A 21,218-nucleotide genomic window follows, 5' to 3' on the forward strand; every position below is an offset into this window, starting at 1 on the left:
TATGTACAGATACATGGGAATAAAGAACAAATTAGGACTCAGCAAGGTCAAAAGCCAGGAATACATGACTGCAATGCTGGTCTTTTCCACATGAGTTTTGCGACCCTTCATAAATCCCTTCATCTTCAAGCTTCTATTGTTTGTATAATGGAGGTAATAATATCTATTCTCCACAATGCATGTAATGGGGATCAACATAAAATGAGCTATGGGGACAGTGACATGACAAATTAAGTTGCTTTTGATTGTTATTATAACTCATTTGGCTAAACTAAAAAGGTCTAGTAAAAAATCAAAAAACTTGACAAATTAGATTAGTTTCTTTCATCTAGCTCAGTTAAAAGTTGGATCTAAAATATTATTTATTGTTTTTGCCCCCGAGTAGGTGCTCTGGGCTGCTTTTGTGTGAAAAAAGGAATAACATGGTGTGGGGCATGTCATTTTATTTAGAAAGACAACTGAATAAAGTGGATGTAATTCAGAGATCACAATGAAAATGGGGGCAATTACTGTAGAATAATGTGTTTCAGTTTATTGTGCACACCCTTGTGTAACATCAATCAAAGCTTTTCTGAGGCAATTAGAAGAAAGGAGAACAGAGTGAAATACAATTTCATCATTAGGTCCATGTCTACAAATGAGCAGCAGGGCCAGTGGAGAATCCTGTCTTTATTTTTCAGCCATTCTGACAAGCAAAAAGCCATTTTATGTATTGCCTTGTTATATTTAAAAAACAAATGCAGTTGCAACATGGTTTTGTTGCAAGGAGAAAGAGACAATGTGTTCTCTAACAAAAATAAAACAAGAGAAAAAATTGTACTTGTAAATCAGCACCTGAACTAATTTCATGTTTGACACAGAAATAAAAGCATGTGAAAAATCATCTTGTTTTGTAGTACTTTGAAGTTGTAACTTTAGGAGAATAGCAGCAGGAATTGAGTGCCTGATAAAAACCTGCCAAAAAAACCTTACTAATTGAGAAATTGTGTAGAATGCTCTTTGTCCTTCCAAATGATTTGGTGGTATTTATAATTAGAAAACGACATACATAACTTATTATCTTTTCTCAATCTCTATAAAGTGTTATAAGAAAATAAAGCTGTTTTTCACATATTGGCTCTAAAGTCAATCCCTCTATAATTATACTCAGATCAGTGCAGCTTCCTGGTTGACCTATGTTATTATTATAGATGCACATAATTATTTATTTAATCTTCTTATTTATTTTTTTAGAGATGGGGTCTTGTTCTGTTGGTCAGGCTGGAGTGCATTGGTGCGATCGTAGCTCACTATAACCTTGAATTCCTGGGTTCAAGCTATCCTCTTACCTCAACCACACTAGGAGCTAGGACTAAAAGCACATGCTTCCATGCCTGGCTAATTTTTAAATTTATTGTAGAGATGGGGTCTTGCTGTGTTGTCCAGGCTGATCTCAAATTCCTGGCCTCAAGTGATCCTTCCACTCAGTCTCCCTCAAGTGCTGAGATTAATGGTATAAACCACCATGCCAGGGCCATGTAACTATTTATATTAATTATATTTCTGGGAATAAATTCCATCATAACTACTAGGATAGCATTCTTCTTATCATTTATAATAAATATATAGAAATGGATAAGACCACATTTGAGGTTCTTAAAATCCCAGTCAGAAATCTTTTTAAACAGGTAGTCAGATGAGTTTTTAAATCAAGCTTAGCCTAAAGCTGCCTCCTTACAAATCTTAAGTTTGGTCTAAAGGTTTTCTGTACAATGTGAACCATAACAAGTAGAGGTGTAGACAGACAGTTGTCTAAACTGTGCCAATCTCCAGGTTTTGGCCAATAAAATGTAGCCAATGGTTCGAATGTGTTCAAATAAGGCAAGCTCCAAATTGTAACCAACCCAGCTGTTTCTGTACCTCACTTTCATTTTCTGTATGTCACTTTCCTTTTTCTATCCATAAATCTTCTTCCACTGTGTGGCTGTGCTGCAGTTTCAGAGCTTACTCTGGCTCCGGAGGCTGCGAAATTCGCAAATCGTACATTGTTCAATTAAACTTTACATTTAATTTGGCCAAATTTTTTCTTTTATCATGAGGAATGCACTCAAATATAGATTTTTGGCTATATGTACATCAATTTTGAGAATTTCACATGCATTTTACAAAAGTACATATAACCCTTTTATACAGAGAGTTAACATACTATAATTAGAAATGATTGTTTTTTCTTTATTTATTATTACCTGGTTTGGTGACAAGAAAATAATTGCTTGAAATGTCTTCATCTCAGCTTCTCCAGCTATAGATAAGGAAAATAATATAACAAAGGGCCCCTTGGAAGAGAAAAATGAACCTGATTTAGCGTGGCACGGTTCCTCCCGGTCTAGGCTGGTGATGGGCAACCTAGGATGGTATTAGGCAAGATTGAATGAAGTATGTACTTCTTTCTATAATGCCAAGAATTGTCATGAAGACCTCTAGAATAAACATCTTTCCATGTAATTGGAAGGAACTGGCCTTATAGTGACCCATCTTCCAATCCTTACCTACAGGGTAGTTGTAATTTATTTTTTTGATACACATTCACTCTACTTTATATTTCAGGGCTTGTTAAAAGATGCCTCCTAGTCTCTCTGCTATGAGGAATAAAGTTCTACCTTTAGAATAAAGTAGGCAAAATAAGGAAATAGAGGGTCCATCTGGCCAAAGCTAACTGAGTAATAGAAGCTGTAGTCAGCAGCAGAGGTAAGTGTGACCCCCAATAAACAGAGATACCAAGTGCACCACTGGCAGCAAAGAGCACTGAGTCTGCTTGATGACAGGACTACAATAGAAGCATTATTCCTGATCTCATGTGAATTAGCCGCCTGGAAGCCTCACCGAGTAACTGGAGAAAAATTTGAGGAGGTCTAATTTTAAGTGACCAAGTTGAGGTAGAAGCCATTCTAATGTGTATTTTAATAATTGCTCTGCATATAATATAGGACTGAATTAGAGAAATAGAAATGCATTTTTTTGAGAAAATTAAAAATACCATAAGCATAAATATAAGACAGTTATCATATCTGTATAATCATAAGAAAGTTAAGTGCCTAACATAAATAAAGACACACCACTAATTATTGGTAGATTCAGAATTAAACATACCATTGTCATGAATCACAATTAAGGGAAGCAATATGAGTCAGAAGGACAGAATTTTAGATCCAGTGCTAACAGACTTGGTGAAGTTATTTCAACACTGTAAATCTTACTTGTCTATGGTCACACAAGTAGAAAGTGTCAAAGTTATGTTCAAACTGAAGTAATGGGAACAAAAAAGCAGCTGCAATATATAAAAAAAAAGTAAGATAGTAGACTTAAACACCAATATTAAAAGTCATTATATAAACTCAAATTAAACTCAAATAAAAGGCAAATATTTTCAGTGCAAATTTAAAATGTACAACTATTTATAAGCTGTATATAAGAGATACAACTTCAATATAATGACAGAGAAAAATGTGTTAACAACATGAAAATACATCTCAAACAAAAAGTTGATTCAAAAAGTGACTTGATGCAGCTAAACTACATCAAGGTAGACTTTAAGGAAAGAAACAAAACTATTAAAGAAGAACATTTTATAATGATAAAACAGTCAATACACAAAAGAATATATAAATACAATTTTATGCAACTAATACACAGCTTCAAAATATAAGGAAAACAAATTAACAAAATTAAAAAGAAAAACCAACAATCATAATGGAAAACACTAACATGTCTCTATAACTACTAAAACATGCAAACAAAAAAATCAATAAGTGCACATGATATCAAAAAAAGATTGCCAAATTTTAGCTAATTGACTTCTATAAAACACTGCACCTAATAACTGCAAAGCGCATTTTCAATTACACATGGAAAATTTACCAAAATTACCATTTTGTGTTACATAAAGCAATTGTAACAAGTTTCAAAGGATTAAAATCAGTAATAAAATGACAACTAAAAACATTCTTCAAAGTTTAAAAGATAAGAAATATCCTTCTAAGATGGGTCAAAAAATCTTAATGGAAGTACAAGACTATTTGGAACGAAATAATAATTTTAAAACAGTGTATTTCCTGGATCAAATCAGTGATATAGGGAAAGCTATACTTGGATGAAAATTTATAGCCTTAAAATGCACATCTAGCCATCGCCAGGTATCTGTGAGAGATTGGTTCCAGGAACTCCTGAAAATACCAAAATCTGTGGATGCTCAGGTCCCTGATGTAAAATGGTTTAGTATTTGCACGTATCATATGCACATCCTCCCATGTACTTTAAATCATCTCTAGATTAATTATAGTTCCTAATACAATGTAAACCCTATGGAAATAGTTGTTATACCATATTTTTTAGGGAGTAATGGCAAGGAAAAAGGAGTCTGTACATGTTCAGTATAGACACAAATTTTTTTCTATTTTGGCTCCAACATTGGCTGAATCCAGGAATGTGGAGTCCACATAAATGGAACCCATGGATATGGAAAGAAAACTGTTTTAGAAAATAAGTGGCTATTTAATGATATAAGTATATTTATCAAGAACTTTGAAAATAAGCAAATTTAACCCAAAGCAAATGGCAGAAAGAAAATAATAACTCAAAAGAACAAAATAACTAAATTAAAAACAAATGTACAAGGGCCAAGATAATTGAACTGAATTGTCTTCCAAGTTAGTGGCAGATGTTGCTATGATAACTGTATTCATGAAAAAGAATAAATTTGGATCTCTACTTCACACCATGCACAATTAATTCAAAGTGTATCATAGACCTAAATGTGAGAGTCGAAGCTACAAAACTCTTATAGGAAAACACAGGAGTAAATCTTTGTGATCTTTGGTTAGGTTATGGTTTCTTAGATATAACACTAACAGCACCAGTAATAAAAGAGAAGAATGGTAAGTTGGATTTCATCAAAGTGGAAAACTTTTATGCTTTAAAGGACACCATTAATAAAGTGAAAAGACAACCCATAAACTAGAAGAAAATATTCGTAAATCTTGTATCTAATAGGGGACTTGTATATAGAATACAAAAATAACTCTGACAACGTAATAATAAAAAGTTGAATAGGCATTTCTTGAAAGAAGATATATGGATAGCTAATAAACACGGGAAAAGATCACCATTATTAGTTAGTAGAGAAATCAAAATCAAAATCATGATAAAGTACTACTTCATACCAGTTAGGATGGCTATAAGAAAAAGACAATAACAAGTGTTGGAAAAAAAGAATAGAAATGGAAATTCTCATAAATTCCTAGTAGGAATTTAAAATAGTATAGCCACTATGGAAAACATTTTTTCAGTACCGGAAATTGTTAAACACTGTGTTACCATAAGACCAATCAATTCCACTCCTAAGCATCTAACCAAGAAAATAAAAATATAGGTTCACATACAAACTTGCATTTTGAATGATCACAGCAGCATTACTCACAATTGCCAAGAAGTGAAAACAGTCCAAATAAATTGATGGACAGATAATAAAATGTGCTGTATTCATACAATGCAGTATTATTGACAATAAAATGAAGTTTTGACACATGCTACAACATGGATGAACCTCAAAAACATGCTAAATAAAAGATGTCAGTCACAAAAGACTACATATTGCATGATTCAATTTATGTGAGATGTCTAGATTAGACCCCTCTACAGAGACAGAGTAGATCATAGTTGCCCAGTTGGAGGAGGCAAATACTGGCTGGGAATGGAGGAAGGGCTGGTGAGTAACCGCAAATGCATACAAGTTTCTTTTGGGATACTGAAAACGTTCCAGAATTAGATTATACTGATGGTTGCACAACTCTGTAAATATATTAAAACCACTGAATTGTGTGCTTTAAATGAATCAACTTAATGATACGTAAAATATATCTCACTTGAGCTGTAAAGAAAAAAACAAATGTACAACAGAGAAGATTGAAAAAGCCTAAAGTCTGTTCTTTGGCAAACATTGGTCATAACTAGCAAGAAATATCACAAAAAAGAGACTAAGCAAAATATCAATATTTAAACAGAAAAAATGACATCACTACAGATTTTACAGACATTAAGTGAACAATAGGACCCACTTTATGTTAATAAATTTGACAATCTAATTATCATTTGGATGAAACAGAGATGGCTCTAGAAAAACATGACATCACACTTGATACAGAAATGAAATAAATTATGCCTTTTACATTTCTGAAATTCACTGAAATCTTTATTCACTGTAATGGTTTTATTCCTTTTTGTGTTTTTATACAATCCTTTTTTTGGAGGTCCCCAGGAAGGGAACGGGATGTGTTCAATCTACCCTCTGAAAGGAAAGCAGACATTTGTGTAGAAAGGAAGTAGAAAAAGGCAGATGATTTGAATGAAACACTTTTACTTTTACTTATTTATTTCTATAAATTCAACTTTTATTTGATTCGGGGGTACATGTGCAAGTTTGTTTCATGGGTATATTGTGTGATGCTGAAGTTTGGGGTACAATTGATCCCATCACTCAGGTAGTGAGCATAGTACCCAATAGTTTCACGTGATTAGAAGAAAACATCGCTTTGTCCCTTGAAAATGAGAAGGTAGAATAAAAGTATGATCTCACTTACATATGGAATCTAAAAAGTGGAACTTACAAAAGCAGAGTAGAATGGCAGTTCCCAGGGGTTGGGAGGTGGGGGAAAAGGGGAGATGCTCGTGATAATATACAAAGATTCAGTAATCTTTGCATATTATGGTGACTCTAGTTAATAATGCTGCAATGTATACTTGACATTTCCTAAGAATTGACCTTAAGTGTTCTCACCCCTGCCCCCCAGCCACACAGAGATAAATATGCATAACTGTGTTAAGTAATGAATATGTTAATGATTTTGGTAATCATTTTACAATGTATACGTATAAAAAGACATCATGGTATACATCTTAAATAGGTATATACGATTTTTTACTTTGCAAATATACATCAATAAATCTGGAAAAAAGCATTTTTTATGAATAAAAAGTTTTTTAAAGTCTCTGTACTGCATTACCTTTGTATAGCAAACTTAACGTATTGTAGTAACTCAAAGATTAGCACACACTGTATTAGGATTAGGTAAAATAATGTAATTCTTTCAGTAAAAAAAATTAATACACGAGGGCTAGGGAGGAGGGAGGGATGAAGAGATGGAGCAGAGGATTTTTAGGGCAGTGAAACTACTCTTTATGCTACTATCATAGTGGAAACATATGATTATAAATTTGTCCAAACCCATAGAATGTACAACACCAAGTGTGAACTCCAATATAAACAATGGACTTTGAGTTATTATGACATGCGAATGCAGGTTCATCAACTATAACAAATGGACCACTTTGGGGATGTTAACAGTTGGGGAGACTATGCTTGTGTAGGGGTTGAGGTATATGAAAAATTTCTACACCTTTTGCTCAGTATTGCTAAGAACATAAAATTGCTATACAAAATACAGTCTATTTAAAAAAAAAAAAAAAAAAGAATTAATGTGAGCCAGTAGCCGTGGAACCTGAATATAAGAAATTACAGAAAATATAGTTAATGATATGTTTCCAGGCTTTGATAATGCAGTTATGCATATAGTTGCACTAATTTTTAAATTTATTCTCACATAGTAAGAGGCAATAACGACATCAGCAATGTTATGCCCATTGGATAGTTCTAGTTTGTCTAATTTCCATAGGTGAAATTACTCAACCCATGAAAACAAGATAACCAATTTTTATTTTCAGTCTCATTGCAATATGTGTAATAAAATTTGGTTGGTATGACAATGTGTCTGTGGAAGTTGACAACTTGGTAACTGCAGTGTGAAAAGCTATTTCATTTTTTATCTTTAAAGAATTACTGGATTGTTAAATTAATTTTTATTCCTGTAGGCTGCATCAAACACACAGAAACCAGGTATCTAAGTTCTCATATCAGCATTTGAGTTGCTGGTTTCTTAATGTGGAATCACAAAGCTGTACTTACAGATTATTTCACCTAATAATTACAGTTGACAATTACTATGGTGATATAAAAATAATTTAATGGGCCATCAACTAAGAGGTGGCTTTTGGCTTTTAACCTAAGGAATTGTCTTCTAATGTTGAATACTCTCCTGAATGACGTTATGCTAAAAAGTTAAAACAAATTAGACCTAAAAAAGAGAATCTATCAAACAACCTTACCTCTTCCTCCAGAAATGTAGTAGATAATTATTTGTACCCATGAGGATAATCAGTCAGCCATATTAGGTATATCTGATATCTATCTATCTATCCAATCTTATTGTGTCACCCTGGGCAAGATGTTTAACCAAAATTCTAGATTCCCATCTGTGAAATGGGGAACATAGAATCAACATTAGAGGCCTATTTTGAGACTCATGTATCTCTAAGATATATATGTATATATACATATTAGAGAATATTACACATATATGTAAAATAAGTGTTTAGTAATGGTTAGTTAAGCATGAATTTAAATTAAGCTTTTTTTTTTTTTAAATGAAGCCACTATTTGTATCTTTACCTGAGCATATTTTTTGCAGCATAGAAGAGTGTCTTAGAGCATGAATCCTAAACTTTGATTTACTTACAGGGTAAACTTTGACAAATTACTTATCTTTTTCCTCTACAAAATGAGGAGCTTGTACATTTCTTATAATGCTGTGGTGGGGAGTATATGAGTTGTTAACATGTCAGGGGCTCATGGAACGTAGTATGTATTCAATAAAGGTTAGCAATATTTGCTTTTGTCGTGTTATTCTTCTACCCTGTGTTTTGTCAAGTGAGCGAATACAAATACACTTACATGTTTTTGTTTCATTCCCAAAGAATTTGTTTGACACACGCTTCTCTTCACTGTTCACTGGGAATACCCATTGTGTCTGTTTTTTTTTTTTTTTTTTGCCCCTTCTCTAACTTTTATTTCAGGTTCAGGGGAGGCATGTGCAGGTGTGTTCCATGGGTAAATTGTGTGCCGTTGATGTGTGGTGTATGAATGATCCCCTCACCCAGTTAGTGAGCACAGGGTGCACTAGGTAGTTTTTCAACTTATGTCCCCTTGCCCTCCTCCCTCTTCAAAAAGTCCCCAGTGTTTATTGCTTCCCCTCTTTGTTCCCATGTATATTCAGTGTTTAGCTGCTGCTTATATGTGTGAACATGCAGTATTTGGTTTTGTGTTCTTGGGTTAGTTCACTTAGCATAATGGCCTCCAGTGTCATTCATGTTGCTGCAAAGGACATGATTTTATTCTTTTTTTTTTTGGCTGCATAGTATTTCATGGTGGAAATGTGCCATATTTTCCTTATTCAGTCCACCATTGATGGGTATCTAGGTTGATTCCCTGTCTTTGCTATTGTGAATAGTGCTGCACCGAACATACGAGTGCATGTGTTTTTTTGGTAGTACACCGTATTTTTCTTTGGGTATATACTTAGTAATAAGATTGCTGGGTTGAATGGCAGGTTTGTTTTAAGTCCTTTGAGGAATCTCCACACTGCTTACCATAGTGGCTGAACTAATGTACATTTCCACCAGCAGTGTATCAGTGTTCGCTTTTCTCTGCAACCTTGCCAACATCTGTTTTTATTTTATTTTATTTTTTAAGTTCCAGGGTACATGTGCAGTATGTGCAGGTTTTTTACATAGGTAAGCATGTGCCATGGTGGTTTGCTGGATCTATCAACCCACCACCTAGGCACTAAGCCCAGCCTGCATTCGCACTTTTCCCTAATGCTCTCCTACTGCCACCTACCCCCGACAGGACCCAGTGTGTGTTCTTCTCCTTGGGTCCATGTGTTCTCAGGTTCAGCTCCTACTTATAAGTGATAATATGTATTGTCTTTTAATTTTTTAATAATAGCCAATCTGGAGTGGTGTGAGATGGTATGCCATTGTGGTTTTGATCTGCATTTATCTAATGATAAGTGATGATGAGTATTGTTCCATATGTTTGTTAGATGCCTGTATGTCTTCTTTTGAGAAGTGTTGGTTCATGCCCCTTGCCCATTTTTTTTTTCAATTTGTTTTCTTCTTTGAAAAATTTTTCTTTTAAGTTCAGGGCTACAAGTACAGTTTTGTTACACAGGTACACTTGTATCATAAAGGTTTGTTGTACATATTATTTCATTACCCAAGTATTAAGCCAAGTACCCATTATTTTTCCTGATCTTCTCCCTCCCCATACCTTCCACTCTCCGAAGGCCCCAGCATGTGTTCCCCACTATACATCCCTGTGTTCTTATCATTTAGCTCCCACTTATAAGTGAAAGCATGTGGTATGTGGTTTTCTGTTCCTGTGTTAGTTTTGCCCATGTTTTAATGGTGTTCTTTGTTTTCTGTTTGTTGAATTGTTTAAGTTTTTAAGAGATTCTGGATATTAGACTTTTGTTGGATGCATAGCTTGTAAATATTTTCTCTCATGCTGTAGGTTGTCTGTCTATTCTGTTGATAGTTTCTTTTGCTGTGCAGAGCTCTTTAATTTAATTAGTTCCTGCTTAACAATTTTTGTTTTTGTTGCAACTGCTTTTGGAGACTTAGTTATAAATTATTTGCCAAGGCCAATGTGACTAGGTTAATGAGGATAAGGATTGTGCCTTTAAAAAACAAACTGCATATTGGTTGCGTAGGATAGCGTTTGGTATACAACTGATTCAATATAGAGTAGCCAGGTAAATTAATGAAGAAATTTTCCAACTGGGTGATTACTGTGACTCAAATATTTCTGAATGAGAATATAGCCAATCATTCATTTTCTCTGTGATTCCTTTATTCCTATTTTGTTCCATGATAACAAACAGCTATGGAACCCAAAATTGCAACTTAATGATGTACAATGCCGAATACTAAACAATTCATAAATTAGACAGTACAATCTGTAATGGACCTGGTGGTTGATAGTGGACTTATGAAGCTTGTGTGTTACAGATGGAGAATCAGCAGAGTAATTGTGCCAGGTTAAGAACCGTCATGCTATATCATGTAACTGTCTATCAAATATGTACATGAACAAAATCTTCTCTATGAAGCAGCATAAAGGACTGGGAAGATACAGGACTCTGGATTCCTGTTTCACCACTTTTCTAATCTTTCTGGATCTTAATTTCTCTCTGTGTAAGAAGAAGGGTTATTATCTACTTTCATAGTTACTGTGAACTTTTAGAGTACACATCCAAATTCTTTGGCTTAGAAAAAGCATTAAAATATTATGATTGTATTATTAATTATTGTGTCTTGATACATAAATTTCTTTGAGAACTATAATTTATTTATTTCACTTTTCTTTTACATGGAAACAGCTCTGGATAGTTAAGTCCTATTCTAACAGGTCCCATTTATTTCCAGTTACAATTTTTATTCTGAGGCAAAACCAAGCTGACTCAACAACGATCAGGCTAATCTGTCCTGCCTGCTCCCTTTTTATAAAACATAAAAGCATTCCCACAAAAGCAAAGACAAAGAACAAACCTTTGGCACCTTTGTTATCTGTGAATGGGGAGAAACAATGTACCTTAGTTACACACACACACACACACACAAACACACACATATATACACACATAGGGCCTCTCCTATTTGAGTGTCCACTCACTGATCCTCTGATAACGAAATTAAGATATTAAAAACCTAAAGTGTTCTAAACACTATACACATAGCAGAATTAAACAACCACTAAGAATTAAACACCTTTCAGAGGAACTCACGTCATTTATATCTAAATTAAGCAGACAGACATGACACATTTTGATAAAGAGCAGCTGTGAACATGATCTCACAACTTTACTCCTTAGAGGAAACGATTTATTCATATAAGGAGCATTTTTAGATCAATTATTACTATTGTGAATAATCATGTTTTGACATTGTTCAGCAACTATACAATTAAAGTTAATACGATACTTTAAGCTGCACAGCTAATGTAATTTTTTCCTCACGGTGTGAAGTTTAAAGCATCAGTCTCCCCTTTACATTCTTCAATTCAATCTGTTTCCATAACAACCATTGGGATAATTTTTAATGATTTTACTTTCCTACAAAAATCAAAGTTCTTAAAAGGCATTGCGTCTTTAGCTTAATTTCTCTCATTTGTTTGTGATGGTTAGTCTAATAAAAATTTAGATTTCATTCACCATTGCCTTCGGCAGTACTTAGCAAAGGCTTTGTAATAGCAGTTGGAGACAATAACTGATACATGATTGAATAAGAAAGAATTAAAAGGAGGGAGAAAAATGAGAGAAAAAAAACACAGTTGAAAACTCTATCTGCTCTGACCTGATTTCTTTTCAGAATGCATTAAGGCCACTGTATAATAAACTGGCCCACTTGCACAGAGACTAAAAGAAATAAGGGTGAGTCTGTTGGAAATAAGGCAATAGGTTTACTGAGAAATTTAATATACTCAACCTCCTCTTTCTGTTTACCATTTATTTGAATTCCAACAGAGGCTATGTTTGCGGGGCAATTCTGGTCCGTTTGCTGTAGGTGGATGTATGATTTCCTTTAACCTTGTAATTGACTAAGAGTAGAAGATGGGAATAACTTGGAAGAGATTCCGGAGGATGTCACTGGTAAATATTAACCAGTAAATTTGGTTTCTTTGTAAGGACAAATTTACATTTCATTGTCATATGCATTGGGGAAACTATCTGCAATATTCTAGATTCTTACTGAAGGCAGAATTTTAGTATAACAGAATGTAATTTTATAATCATTTTAGTTTCTGAAACTTTTACAATGTATTTTGATCACAGAAACCATCTCGGACTTGTTTGATTTTTATGATTAGCTCTTCCATATTTTAAGGCATATGGCATTTCTAATAGGCAGAAAAGGTTTAATATACAAGATATTGTGCTTAATAGAGTTTTGTAAGAAAAACACAATCCCACTTTTGCTCAGTTCATGCGCTGTACTCAAGGAATATAATAAAAACTTAATAAAATTTGTGGAATGCATAAACAGCTTGAGCAGAGCACAAAGAACTGAGTGAAAGCCAGATTGTTTTCTGTATGATATCCAGAGAATGACAATGTTTATTAAATAATAAAGAATGGGATTCTAGAAGAAAAAAAATTTCAAGTCTAGGGCCTGCTTTCATCCTACTATTGAAACACCCAAGTGGGCTGGTTTAGCTTAAAACAAAGGATAATTGAATGGCCTGTAAGTAACAAGAACTAGAACAACAATAAGCTGATAATGATAAGATTACCCAATTAAAACATAAAATTCATTTACACACTTCTTTTTTTTTTTTTTTTTTGAGACAGAGTCTGGCTCTGTCGCCCAGGCTGGAGTGCAGTGGCCGGATCTCAGCTCACTGCAAGCTCCGCCTCCCGGGTTTACGCCATTCTCCTGCCTCAGCCTCCCGAGTAGCTGGGACTACAGGCGCCTGCCACCTCGCCCGGCTAGTTTTTTGTATTTTTTAGTAGAGACGGGGTTTCACTGTGTTAGCCAGGATGGTCTCGATCTCCTGACCTCGTGATCCGCCCGTCTCGGCCTCCCAAAGTGCTGGGATTACAGGCTTGAGCCACCGCGCCCGGCCCATTTACACACTTCTTAAAGTCAAAATAAAAGTATATAATTTTCATTCTTGATCTTTCATAAGTTTCATAAGTTTGAAACTAACTTTCAACACATCTACTCTACTTTGAAAACAAAAGATTATGACAAAATTAAACTTGATTATTTTTAGCTGCTTGTTTTATTAATACTGAGGCTGTGTAAGAAGGTATTTGATTCAGTAGCTGAAAATTTGACTTGCAAAACATGTATTATCAGTAAATTTGTTTTATTTCTAGAGATTTTTTGTGTTAAATTAGAAAAATCTTGGCATTTAAAATCTGACAGAATCCAAGCTCACCAATCCTCCCTTCTTACCTGCCACTACCTTTTTTCTTTATTTGACCTTTCAAATTACAGTTTGTCTTTTTGTTTTTTTTTTTTTTTTTTGAGATGGAGTCTCGCTCTGTCACCCAGGCTGGAGTGCAGTGGTCCGATCTCGGCTCACTACAACCTCTGCCTCCTGGGTTCAAGCAATTCACCTGCCTCAGTCTCCCAAGTAGCTGGGATTACAGGCAGCTGCCACCATGCCTGGCTAACTTTTTGTATTTTAATTAGAAACGGGGTTTCACCATGTTGACCAGGCTACTCTTGAACTCCAGGCCTCAAATGATCCTCCTGCCTCAGCCTCCCAAAGTGCAGGGACTACAGGCATGAGCCACTGCACCCGAGTTATAGTCTTTCCACAAGTGTTGTGCAAACAACGGTATCAACTTCTCATAATGGGTGTTGCGTATAAATAACCTAAAAATTAGAAGACCTAAATTCTTATGATTTGGAGTATATTGCCTAAACTCTTAACAGTCCTATTTCATGATCTGTTTGAATAATTAAATCTGCATTGTACACACCTGAGTACAATGGGTTGTAACTGTAATGAAACGATGGACATAAAGACTGCTTTGAAAAGTTTTATAAATATATGTCTGATTGCAAGTCATTTTTCATTTTAATTTCATATATATGTATTATATACTTCTCCTTGAGAGTTTCTCATCTAGTTTCTCTTCTTTAATTTTTTTCTAGAGCAAGAAGCATCTCATCCTGGAATATAATATACAGGTTAGAAAGTGTGCTCTGAACTGAGGAATATATGTTTGAAAGTGGCAACTCACCTCTATCAGACACATAGAATGACACTTGTTCTTTTTTTCTTTGTAATTACAGTCTATTTGGAGCCTCAAAAAATCATCATTGATTATAGGAGTGTAATTCTCTCTGGAGTCGTTGCTGACCATCTAAAATGACATTTTTAAAATCTTCTTGTTTTGACTTCCATGGATTTTTCAACTCTAATCCTCATAAAATGTTTCACCTTCTTACTTCTGATTCTTATGATCTCCTTTGCTCTCATTTTAAATTTAATATTGAAACTCTGATTTGATTCAGTAAATTCCTTAAGGGTATAGTCGGTATAAGATGTTTTTGTTTTTAAAGAGTAAAATTGTGTTACGCTAAATTTAAAAGAGAGGTTTCTCCCCTGGCTATCATACAAGATGAGGCCACATCCCGCCCTTAGGTTACAATTGTGAGGATATGTGCTTAATAAGCATAATCTTCCAAACCCCTCAAGGTTATTATTCATTATGAAAGATTTTAAACTCAATAAATATTTTCTGAATTTAAAATGCAGGTAGTATGAATTGCTCTACAGATTAAAAAAGGAAAAAAAAAACTACTCTTTTCAAGCAGGTCAGTTACAGAGAATTCTACATGGAAAATGACTATGAGACTAGCTATAAGTCAGTCAATGCAGAGCAGAAAATAATCTAGTAAATATGCATAATCTTAGATTATAAAGGAAATATCCTATTTGTCTTTATGCCACAGTGCAATGAATTATTATCTCATTTACAATCTTTGTGGTTAGCCAATTCTTCCCCTTAACCTGAGAAAGTCATGATAGAGTGGCCCTCTAGATTGAGACTGATTGGACTGTTGGATTCCCATTTTCATAAGTTATTACCTAAGTTACCTTGGACAGGTTTTAAAATTTCTCTATACCTCAGTTTCTTTATTTATAAAATGGGGGTAATTATCACACTTGCCATACCGAATTATAGTTAAGTATTAAAAATGAGTTTATTTGTAAAACACTTAGAAAAGTTCTTGGAACATAATAATCAGCCACTATCATTATTATAGTCATCTTTAGATGGGGTATAATTTGTACTGGAAAGCCTCAACTGCTCTGGATGACAGCAAAATAGTAATAATAAAAGCATGGGTATATAAAATGGAAATGTAGGATAAGCAGGCTACTTACCAAAGAATGAATGCATTTGTGATATAGGCTGGCTAAATACTTTCAATTTCCCTATTCAGGTTATATAGGAAGAGTGTATTTTTCATCATTCCTACAGATCCATTAGTCTATGTCACTGGTTTCCAGCCAAAGGTATCAGGGTAAAAGTGATGCATATCACTTCCAAACCTAAACCATATATCTCTATGATTACCCACTCCCACTGTTTCTCTTCTCTGATAAATTCAAAAGCCATATTTATAATATAATAGCAGTAGGATAACTCTATTTTTTTTGTTGGAGTGTCATATTATCTGTATCAGACTGACTGGTGAGCAAAAGCAAACCTTTGTCACGTTAAGTCTGAAATGTCTGAGTTTATTTATTAAAGCTCCTATCCTTAACTTTCTATACTGATTACTAAGCTATTGCCTCTTGATCCTAAACCCATTTTTCTATATTCTACCTCAAGATCCTAAAGCTGGGAGACTTCAAACCAGATTTCTTCTTTGCCACTATGCTTTTGGTTGGGTTCTGCCAATGGTAGTCTTGAAGACAACTAGAACTCAGGAGAAGAAAGGACTCATTCTTGTTTATTCTGTTTCTGTCAGTGTCACTCCAGGAATGTTTCTTTAGATCAGTAATGGATGTTGGGTCCAGTTTCTAAGTTTATTTTACACTTGCTGAACTATCCTTATTGTACCACCACCACCCCAAATGTATAAAAATAGAGAAGTGCATCCTCTTCAGGAGTGTGGATCCTAGATCCACAGGATCCCACCTCTGAACCCCTGAGGTACCTGTATCTGGGGAGATGCACTCCTCCTCAGAGGACCAAGACACAGTTTTGAGGGGCTTGTCCTCTAGTCTTTCAGGTTCTAACAATTCCAGCCTCCTCCCTTTGTTACTCTTCTGCATGAGGGGTTGTTACTTCTACAGATATTAAACTTGTGAATCTTTTTGACATGTTAGCTTTCCAATACCAGATTAAATACTTTTGCATATTATATTCTCTTTGTTAAAATTGCCTGTTTTCTTCCTGTTTTCCTGACTGTGTTCCAATTTTTATACCATTGAAATACAGAAATTTGAAGACAAAGACTGTGCCACCATAGCACAAATCTAAAATATATAGTATTTCTTTAATGGTTGGGCAACGAGTAGAAAGGAAAATGATTTCAAAAGTAGAAAGCCTTCTAGTTGCATAATGTTTTGTCAAAACTCTTGGTAAAATTGCTGCTTGAATTAACTAGAGAGGTAGACAGTGAGTCTGCTGCACTGGCAATACTCAAAAGAGATTGGAAAACAAAACTTTGATAGTGTATGTTGACTACTACTGTCTACATTTGGCAGGGTATTACAAGAGAAACAGGAGTGGCTAGTGTGAAGGCAGATACATAGAGAAACAGAATACAGAAGTTTCCAGGACTTATTGAGCAAAATGGCTGGTTTCTTCTAAAGCCCAAATGGTAGAACATGACATTGACGAAGGCATTGAACAACAAAGGCCCACTGAAAAGTTCCATTTGTGTAGCAGAATCAAGGCAAACCCTACTGAGATCTCAGGGTATTGTAGTACTAAAATCCCATGATTCCGGAATATAACACTTAAATGTTTAAAACTTAAAATAACTCTAGGTCCCATTATCTTCCCCAAACAGGAAAAAAAATAAGGTAATATAGCTCTCAATAGGCACTTCAAACACGGTTAAACAGGACAATGGAAAAAGAGAAACATCTGAGAAGTCATAGCCAGAGGCTACAGGGAACTATGGACAAGGAGGATATCCCAGGGAGGTGTTCAGACCCTATTCCTGACCTCTAGATTGGGAGACTTTATAATGTCTTTCCAGCAGGATTGTGCCTGTGATTGACATGTGTACCTGATTCTTCTCTTTCTTTATCTAAGTATCACAATTTATTGTGGTTTCCCTTTTCCTATGCTTCTCTTTTATATTAGGTGCAAGGGAAGTGGATTGCAAAAGGTAGGTAACTTGTTCATGGGTGATTCATTTTCATCATTTGATGAGGACAATGGCCAAGCAGATATCATGAATTTGTGCTGAAATTAGTGACTGAAAGAATTTGAATTGTCACTCGTGAAGAGTAATCATCTCTTTTCAGGAGATAATGGAACATGACATGAATATCTGGTGACCAGTAAGATGGACTGTGCCAGAGATGGGTTATATGCCCATTAATTCCATCTCCTTTTCCTGACCACATAGAAAGGCAGCCAGCCTCCTTTGCAGTTCTGTTGGGCCTGAAATGGAAGGATGTCCATGCATTCAAGGCTGCTCCATAATGGCCCATGTTTGATGTTCCACACAATCTCTTCCATTTCCCCGTGACCATGTGCTTACAAAGGCAGCATCAAAAGATGGAAGGAGTCTGGATCTTTAAATCATGACTTGGCAGTGAACCTCCAAGGAGAGCTGGCCAACACACATCAGCCCATAACACAAGGAAGAAACCTCTTATTTTATATGTTAAGAAACTGAGATTTGGGGGTTATATGTTAAAGTGTATAGAGGTTACCCCTGTAACACAGCATTACATCTAATTACTGGATTTAATCCCTTTGGTAACTTGATATATTTTTCTTTATATTAAAATTATTTGAATGCGAAGAAAATGTCATCAAGAAATTGAGATTATGAGGTGTAGCAGAAAAAGCATTGTTTTGAGAAGTCCCATTCCTAGTAACCCTTTTATTAATTACTAGATAAGTGGCACTGGGAAAGTCAATTAATTTTCATGGGCCCCAGTGCATATCTGTAAAATGAAGCTGTTATTAGGTTTATTATTAGGTTACCCAATCATAGGCAGAAAGCCAGTCCAAAAATTTGCTCACAGTTTTTATGGGTTTTGATCTATGATTCCATGAAATAGGAGGTAAGCACTAAAGCACAGGAGCAGTATTTTTTTCTTACATAAAAATGCTTGGTTATAGTACGGTACCTGACAAAGTACAGCTGTACGCATACCTATTACGTAATACAATGTTTTAGTAGTGTTAACTCATGCCCCATAGTTTTTTGCTACCCAAATATAACACATAAGTCATTTCAGAGTGAGACGAGACAATGCAGATGACAATATTAAAAGGAAATCATTCCCTAAAACTTTGAATACCCAGTAGTTCTGCACACATCTCTCCATATCTTCAGCCCTCCCCTTACTATCTAAGGATGAGATTTAAGCAAGATCCTCACTTCTCTTTCTATGTTTTATCAAGTGAAAGTCTATTCTTTCAGATGGTTTCTCTTAATATCAACTCACTAAGGTTAATTCAAGGTCGTCATTTCTATGTAACTGCTAAGGTCTGAATATTTGTATCCTCCCAAAATTCATGTCAAAATCCTAACCCCCAAGGCGATGATATTAGGAGGTAGAGTCTTTGGGAGGTGATAAAGTCATGAGAGTGGGGCCCTCATAAATGGCATTAGTGTCATTATAGAAGAACCCTGAGGGAGCTCATTTGCCCCTTCCACCATGTAGGGACACAGTGAGAGGGCACCATCTATGAATCAGAAAAGCAGGCCCTCACCAGACACCAAAACAGCCAGCACCTTAATCTTGGACTCCAGACTTTAGAACCGTGACAAATAAATTTCTGTTGCTCATAAGTTACCAGCTTATGGCATTTTGTAATAGCAGCCCAAACATACTAAGATAATCAAATAATATAAATTGTAAAATAAAACAAAATAAAGAGTAAAAAAAAAATCTAAATGGTTCTTTGTTCATATTGAATTGTATGTTCAACTGCTAATAAATCAGGCTAATCAAAACACTTTCATTCTTATAAAAAGGTAAAACAATAATTAAAATATATCTAATATTAGTTTAAAACCTGGAGACCGAATGGAATTTTCCTCCTTTAAATTAAAATAAAGAATGTTACAGCCAAATCTAAACAAAGACATTTAAAACTCGTTTTCCTAATGAATGCTTTGTCCTAATCCCTGGAAAATGACGGCTAGTTAAAGCCCAGCATTTAAACTTATCACAGCAAATAAAACATGAAGGAGCACATTCTTGAATTGGTCTTCAAATTATTTTTGCAATTGTGTTAATTCACAATTTGTTGTGAAAATCATAATTTTTGATTTTATTAAGGAGACATTTTTAGAAAAAATATAGAAAAATACAGAAAGTAGGATTCTGATTTTCTTTAAATCATCTTTAGATGACTGCATACTTACTTTTCTTCAACTGATTTCATTATGCAGTATAGAATCCAAGAACATAAACTTTAATTTAAATATTTTAAGGTCACTAACATAATAAATGGATGATGTCCAAACTAATAAAAAGAAAAACAATTGTTTAATTGGAACTAAACGCTAATATTATATGTCACGAAGGTGTTTGTATTAGTTTACTAACTAACCAAATCTATATGAACATATTATATAATACAAATGCAAATACTGTTGTAAACAAGGATAACATTTAGTTATAAGGTCATCCTCCCCACATTTCTTTAGCATTCTATTTACATACAAGCCAATTTGAGGTAAAATAACTTTCCACTCACCAATGTGGAGGTTTGTGAGGTGTCAGCCAAATCCCCTGAGATCTCGGGTGTTCGCGTGTTGTTTGGAATTCTGTGAGGGTTACGGGCTATCGCTTCACACCAGCCCAGCATTTTCTCCTTCCTCTTATCCCTTTTCAATTTCTGAAATTCTGAAAATAATTTACATTCCCTGAAACAGGTCACTTATTTTAGCTGTGTTTTGGAAAATATATATAATCAAAATTAAATCAACAATATAACAAAACACTAATGGAGACTTTTTTTAAAACCAGGGGTTATAAGAAGGAAAAGAAGAATATGCTGTTTATTAATAATATCCTAGAGTCACAGGAGAATAGAATGAGTATACATCTTTTCAAAGGACCTAACATCTTTTATATATCTCTCTGTGGCACTAGTAGACAATGAGAATTCCTCGTGCCAGGTTCTAAGTGTTCTTATCAGAGATCAGCTTATAACAATAAGTTCTTACCTCGAGAAATAAGAACAGACCTGGTTCCTGATAATATCTACATATTTCTATGACATCTAAAATTTGGCATAACTTTTCAGCTAAATGTCCTACAGAAGCCAAATAAATCGAATACAGGCCAGTGATAAATATTACTCATTCTGGCAGTGCCATGATTTTCTCTCTCATAAAGTTCTACCATCTGAAAAAAAATATTGCAAGTATAATAAATTTAGCATATGACATCTATCACCAGTACAATCTATTCAAAGCAATAATTTAAAAAAATCCTTACTATGTCATGAGTAGAAATATTCCACAACTCTTTCTAGATTTCTAGAACTTCTTATTTGGGGAAATGTTTTGTCTCTGAAAAAGTCATATCAACAATGACTTTTAACATAATGGAG

At 34.6% G+C, this 21,218-nt stretch overlaps 1 protein-coding gene across 1 annotated transcript in view; it reads right to left on the reverse strand.

Moving 5' to 3' along the window:
• MARCHF1 (membrane associated ring-CH-type finger 1) overlaps positions 1 to 21,218 on the reverse strand; it is an 867,095-nt gene that overhangs the window by 319,317 nt on the left and 526,560 nt on the right. The window contains exon 3 of the mRNA XM_033215596.1: positions 20,358 to 20,506. Within this exon, the coding sequence (XP_033071487.1) occupies positions 20,358 to 20,468 (111 nt within the window). The 5' untranslated portion in view covers positions 20,469 to 20,506. The remainder of the gene's footprint in view (positions 1 to 20,357; positions 20,507 to 21,218) is intronic.

This window comes from Trachypithecus francoisi, unplaced genomic scaffold (assembly GCF_009764315.1).
Source record: "Trachypithecus francoisi isolate TF-2019V2 unplaced genomic scaffold, Tfra_2.0 Lachesis_group1, whole genome shotgun sequence".
In the NCBI taxonomy this organism is placed as follows: Eukaryota; Metazoa; Chordata; class Mammalia; order Primates; family Cercopithecidae; genus Trachypithecus; species Trachypithecus francoisi.